Consider the following 5,719-nt stretch of genomic DNA (forward strand, 5'->3'; position numbering starts at 1 on the left):
TTCCAATATTCCAAAAATTAGGGACAAAAAGGAAAGCGATGGATAATATAGTTTAAGATGGATCTCAGAATAACAGCCTGTGTTGAACACCTCGGTTAATTACGTTCTGGAAAGAAGAGCATCTCTAATGTTTATAAAGTCACTGTTGCAACATTACCTCCAGCACACTGATGAGAATCTTTCCATCCCTCCAGGACCTTAATAAGAGAAGCCCTTAAGGAAAGAGAGATCCCTCTTACTTCATAGGAATACAATGACACTTACTGGGAGAATGCCTTCTATCAATGATACCCAGTTCCATCCCCCCTGCTTTCTCCTGCTAGGAATACCAGGACTGGAAACTATACATATCTGGATTGCTTTCCCATTTTGTATAGTGTACTTGATTGCCCTTGTGGGGAATATCACCATTCTCTTTGTGATTAAGACTGAACACAGTCTCCACCAGCCCATGTTCTACTTCCTGGCTATGTTGTCTATGATTGATCTGGGTTTGTCCACATCCACTATCCCCAAAATGCTGGGCATCTTCTGGTTCAAGTTGCAAGAAATCAGTTTTGAAGGCTGCCTTGCTCAGATGTTTTTTATCCACATGTTTACAGGCATGGAGACTGTTCTACTTGTGGCCATGGCTTATGATCGCTTTGTCGCCATCTGCAACCCTCTCCAGTACACCATGATCCTCACCAATAAAACTGTCAGCATCCTAGCTTCTGTTGTCGTTGGAAGAAATCTAATTCTTGTAACCCCATTTGTGTTTCTCATTCTACGACTGCCCTTCTGTGGCCATCACATCATCCCTCACACCTACTGTGAGCACATGGGTCTTGCCCGATTAGCCTGTGCTCCCATCAAGATCAACATCATCTATGGGCTTATGGTGATTTCTAATATTGTTGTGGATGTGATTCTGATTGCTTCTTCCTATGTGCTTATCCTTAGAGCTGTTTTCCGCCTTCCCTCTCAAGAGGCCCGACTAAAGGCTCTTAATACCTGTGGTTCCCATGTATGTGTGATGCTGTGCTTTTACACACCAGCATTTTTTTCTTTTATGACACATCGCTTTGGCCGAAACATTCCCCGCTACATCCATATTCTTTTGGCTAATCTATATGTGGTGGTCCCACCTGCTCTCAACCCTGTCATCTACGGAGTCAGGACCAAACAGATCCGAGAGCGGGTTGTGAAGATATTTATACAGAAAGAATAATTTGGTGAAAAGTTTGAGTAGATATTTCTGCATATAGCCCAATTTACAATAATTTGTACACTCTTTTAAATCTTTTACAAAACTCAGAAAATGAAATCAGGCTCGTTCTATAATTTAACCGTAAGGCTGGTCTTGATATTTGTCTCAAAATAATCTCAGTATAATTTATTGATCCTGTAGATTTTCAATAATTGGTTCTATTTTCAAACTCCACATAGGCTGGGGAATGTGGTTTGTTTTAACTTAAGTCCAAAAAGCACCAAACTGAAGTTTGTGAACAAAGAAGCCTTGCTGAAAAATCAGAAGGGTCACCTTCATGTCCTATGATTTAGAACCACTGGCTAGGTCTGTTGACAGTACACAAAATATTCAAAAGTCCTTCAGAGAAGGGTATTAGGAAACAAACAAACAAACAAACAGATATGCCTAGGAATACTAAAAAGGCAACATTACCTGTTAATTTCTCTGACTTCGGGCACTCTTGGCCAGAAACTTGACACTGGCTAAACACAACTCTGTGGTTTGAATCCGTATTTGAAAAACATACCAGGGGCATCTGCATGTGTGCCCCCAAATATCAACAGGATAAAGAAATGGGAGAAAAGGGATTGCAATACGACTATATCTTATGTGGGAAGAGGAGGAGGGTTTCTCCCTTTCTCTTTCTGTCTCTCTGGGAGCATATATGTCTTCTGACAAAAATATATATATTTTTGAAACAGTGATTTAAATTGGAATAGTCTTTATCATTGTGGACCATGGGACTGAACAGTAAGCACTGACCAGCACTCTGGTCCTCAATATCTGTACGACACACAAACATGTAAAATAAAGACAAAGATTTCTTCTTCTCAGTGACATGAAGAGGTGTGCACAAGTACAACTATAAAGAAACTTTCTGATTGAATATATTCATAGAAGTGGGGGAAATTTAAGATAAGCATAATATAGTACACAGCATGAATTATGCAGTAATGTTGGCCTGAAGTGATTCACAAACAGCAATACCAAGCTTAGGTTTAGCTGAGCAGATTCTCTCCTGGGCTCCATTCTTTAAAAAATCGCTGTGTTTTGGTACAGCTTCCTCAAAATGTTCTAAATCCACTTTGGGCGTATGAGACCAGTTGGGCTCAGCAATGTTACCTGAGCCTGGACCAAGCGTATGTGGCCCCAATTATTCTTCTCAGAAAACTCTTGTGACTCTCTTCTTGCTACATCTCCCGGCTTGTGGAGAAGACTGTTCTCCCTAAAGTGTTCTGGGACCCATACCTATCAGGTTGTCCTGGGATTGCATGGCTAGGACCTGATTTAAGGGAAATGGCTTGGTGAACAAATAAAAGTCCAACTGAACAACATAGCTGTGTGTAAATTGTTAATTTTGGGTGATTCTCATTCAGACATAGGATGAATTCAGGGATCTGGTCTATTAATGTTCCACTCCTGAGCTTGAGCCTTGTGCCATGTGTTAGGGCAGTCACTGGCTCTTACCCATCTGTGCTCAAATTCTCATGCTGCTGACTATCTACAATATCCGAAGATGCCTGTAGCAACAACAGACATTCTTGACTTTGCCACCCCCTAACCCTGGCACTGGTACCATCCCACCCTCTGCACCAGCTCCAGCGCACCTTCAAGCCTTCCCACAGAAGTGACTGCACCTGTACTTCAGAGCGTTTGCTGCGGTTGCTCTCCAATTTTACCAAGTACTTTCAATCTATGTCTTCTGATTGATAGAGCGATATTATGCTGCCCTGTAGCAGTGTTACAAAACACAAGATGAGGAAATGGCATTTCATATATGAAGGAAAATATATATATTTTTTAGTCTGCCCATATGCTCATCACTCATTGCTGGTGAAACTGCATGAAATAAAATAATGCAGCCAGATTTGAATGAGAACTTCTGGAGGGGCCAGGAGGTGTTGGTAAGGCACAGGACTTCCACGTGTTTGACCCTTGTTCAAGTCCTGGACCTAGCAGCTTGACGCACATGCCAGGCATTTGAGCATGGGTGCCCAAATCCCAACAGGAGAATGGGGGAAGGAATTGCAGTGTGGCCATTTCCCCTGAGGGGTGATTTCTCATTGTCTCTCTGTCTCTTCAGAGAACACACTCTGTCTCTCCAGAGAGCACATACTATAGCAAAAATCTCTCAAAGAAAAGAAAGAAAAAGAAGAGGAAAAAAATGAACAAAAAGAAAAGAGATCTCCTATTGGAAATGCAGTTACTAGACCCTACATAATTCAAGTGGTTGGAAGATATGCTTTTCTGTATGTAGGTAAAAAAGTGTCTAACAGTAAATTTGACATGAACAAAGACAAATGGTCATTCACATTTTCATGAGTGCTCTGATTAAGCCTGATATTGTTGGTTATAGCTAATGCAGCACAGAAAGAATCTGAGCAAATCATTGAAGCCATTATGGAGGGGTAGCACAATGGATGGCACAGGGTCCTAAGTAATGAAGCAATCAACATTAAATAAATGCAATTTGGAAATGCAAGAGGCAAAATCTATATTGTTCTGCAGAGTCACAGTATAATTAATAATAAAAATGTTAGTACCTTCTATTAATAGCCCAATAAATTAAGTGGCCAGAAAGAGGAAGTGGCCTGCACACTATACAGAGTCTTCTTTTACACTGATTATACAACAACCAAATACATATTGAATTCTTTAGTCACCATTCTAGATATTCATTGGTATATCACATAGGTCCATGAACCTTGTAAGGCATTTCCAGGACAAATTGTTTAAATAATTGATAATTTGCACAGTCACCACACACCATAAAGAAAGTCCTACAGAACAAACCAGAAGGTGTTTCTGACCCCAAAACATAACACCTGTCCTCTGAGGTATGATAATTTTCTGTTCCACACCCCACGTCCCAAGATGCCGTACATTGCATGGAGGTTCCTCACAAGAGACTAGAGTTATTATAAAATATCATGGTCTCAGCTATTGAGAATTCAGTTACATGCAGGTGGCAGTCTGTGACATCCAGTCCTTTGTAAACAGTTTCTCAGATGCCAGCAGAGGTAGGTGAGTCAGCTCCCAGTTTTGCTGGAAGAGGGTTCCCAGGGACTAAGTAAGTAATTTATAGGATGATAAAGTTCCACTGACAAAATGAGACTCTGTCTTTCTCTACATAGAGCCATCTCCAAGGGACATGAGAGAGAGATAGGTGTGTTGTTCACAACACAAAGAAGACATAAATAGAAAAGCACACAGCAAAACAATCATAGTGATAAATAAACTGATATCAGCAAACACGGGCCCATAAATGTAGATACAAATAGATGAACAATGTATATTTGTTCTGTTTTTGAAATGCCATTTATATTTCTATTTATGTAATATGCAAACAGGAAGGAAAATGCTAATGGTAAGTCTCAGCTGGAACAAATGAATACTTTCATTCTCGATACCCTTTCATTGTGCCATCTCAGAAGAGAAGGTCTTATACAGAGTCTTAGGTCATCAGGTGGAAGGTGGTTGCATCAGTTGAGTGGAAAGGAGAAGCCTAAGAGCTTGGGTACAGAGGTTATTCGATTCTACCTCAAAATGGAAGCCAGTCCCTGGAAAAAAATTCATCATGGCTTTTCCAGGGTATTTAGTGCCTGAAAGGGAAGAGAGAGATACAGAAAGGGAAAGAAAGGAAGCCACAGAGGGTTACAGGGGAGAAAAAATTAAGTACATAGAAGAGTTTATTAAACAGAACATTTATTAGCACATAAAAGGTGAAGATGACACTATTAAGATATCTAAACTACATTTTCCTGTAATTTTTGTAAGTATCATGAAGATTTTTAACATTTTAAGCAGCAGTCAGTACATTTAACTATTTAAGGGAGGATAATTATCATATTGGCATTTATGGTCAGTCTCTCTAGAAGCATCAGATGTGAGGAAGGACAGAAATTAAAAGCTCAAGTGGGACAATTTGGTTCTAAGTGAAAATAAAAAGATTAAAGGAGAGAAGGAAAATTATAAATAGAAATATAAATGGCATTTCAAAAACAGAACAAATATACAAAACAACTAATTAGCAAAAAAATAGTAGAGTAATAGAAAATAATTCAAAATTTTCAAAGTTTTTTTGGAATTGGAATGATATACACTAATAGAAATATTAAATATGCTGCATTAGAAATAAAAACGTAAAGGTATGAAGTGGCAATATGCTGAACGGGGGTGGTCTGAGGAAATATTTCCCCTTCTCCTCAATATCAATAATGATGGTGACCACAGTTATATTTAAAGTTTATTTTCAGGTCAGACTAAGTCCATCCCATGTCTATATCTTCTCAATTTCAGAGCAGCTTCATGTACTATTCTGACCATGTGACCAGTATTATTTACCTACAGTTTTCATGTGAATATTAATAGCATCAGCTATCAGATATGATATTTTTGTTGTTGTATTTTGTTTTGTTTTGTTTTGGTTTTTTTTGGTTTGTCATAGGGTGTATGTGCTTGCCAGGAAGGGACAGAGAGAGGGAAAGA

General features: G+C 39.2%; 1 protein-coding gene across 1 annotated transcript; it reads left to right on the forward strand.

Moving 5' to 3' along the window:
• Positions 1–265: 265 nt before the first annotated feature.
• LOC102497081 (olfactory receptor 52E4) lies at positions 266–1,210 on the forward strand. The gene has a single exon (XM_006161961.2). The coding sequence runs from the start codon at positions 272–274 to the stop codon at positions 1,208–1,210; it is 939 nt and encodes a 312-aa protein (XP_006162023.1). The 5' UTR covers positions 266–271.
• The last annotated feature ends 4,509 nt before the right edge of the window (positions 1,211–5,719 follow it).

This window comes from Tupaia chinensis, unplaced genomic scaffold, assembly GCF_000334495.1.
Source record: "Tupaia chinensis unplaced genomic scaffold, TupChi_1.0 Scaffold139491_1, whole genome shotgun sequence".
In the NCBI taxonomy this organism is placed as follows: domain Eukaryota; kingdom Metazoa; phylum Chordata; class Mammalia; order Scandentia; family Tupaiidae; genus Tupaia; species Tupaia belangeri.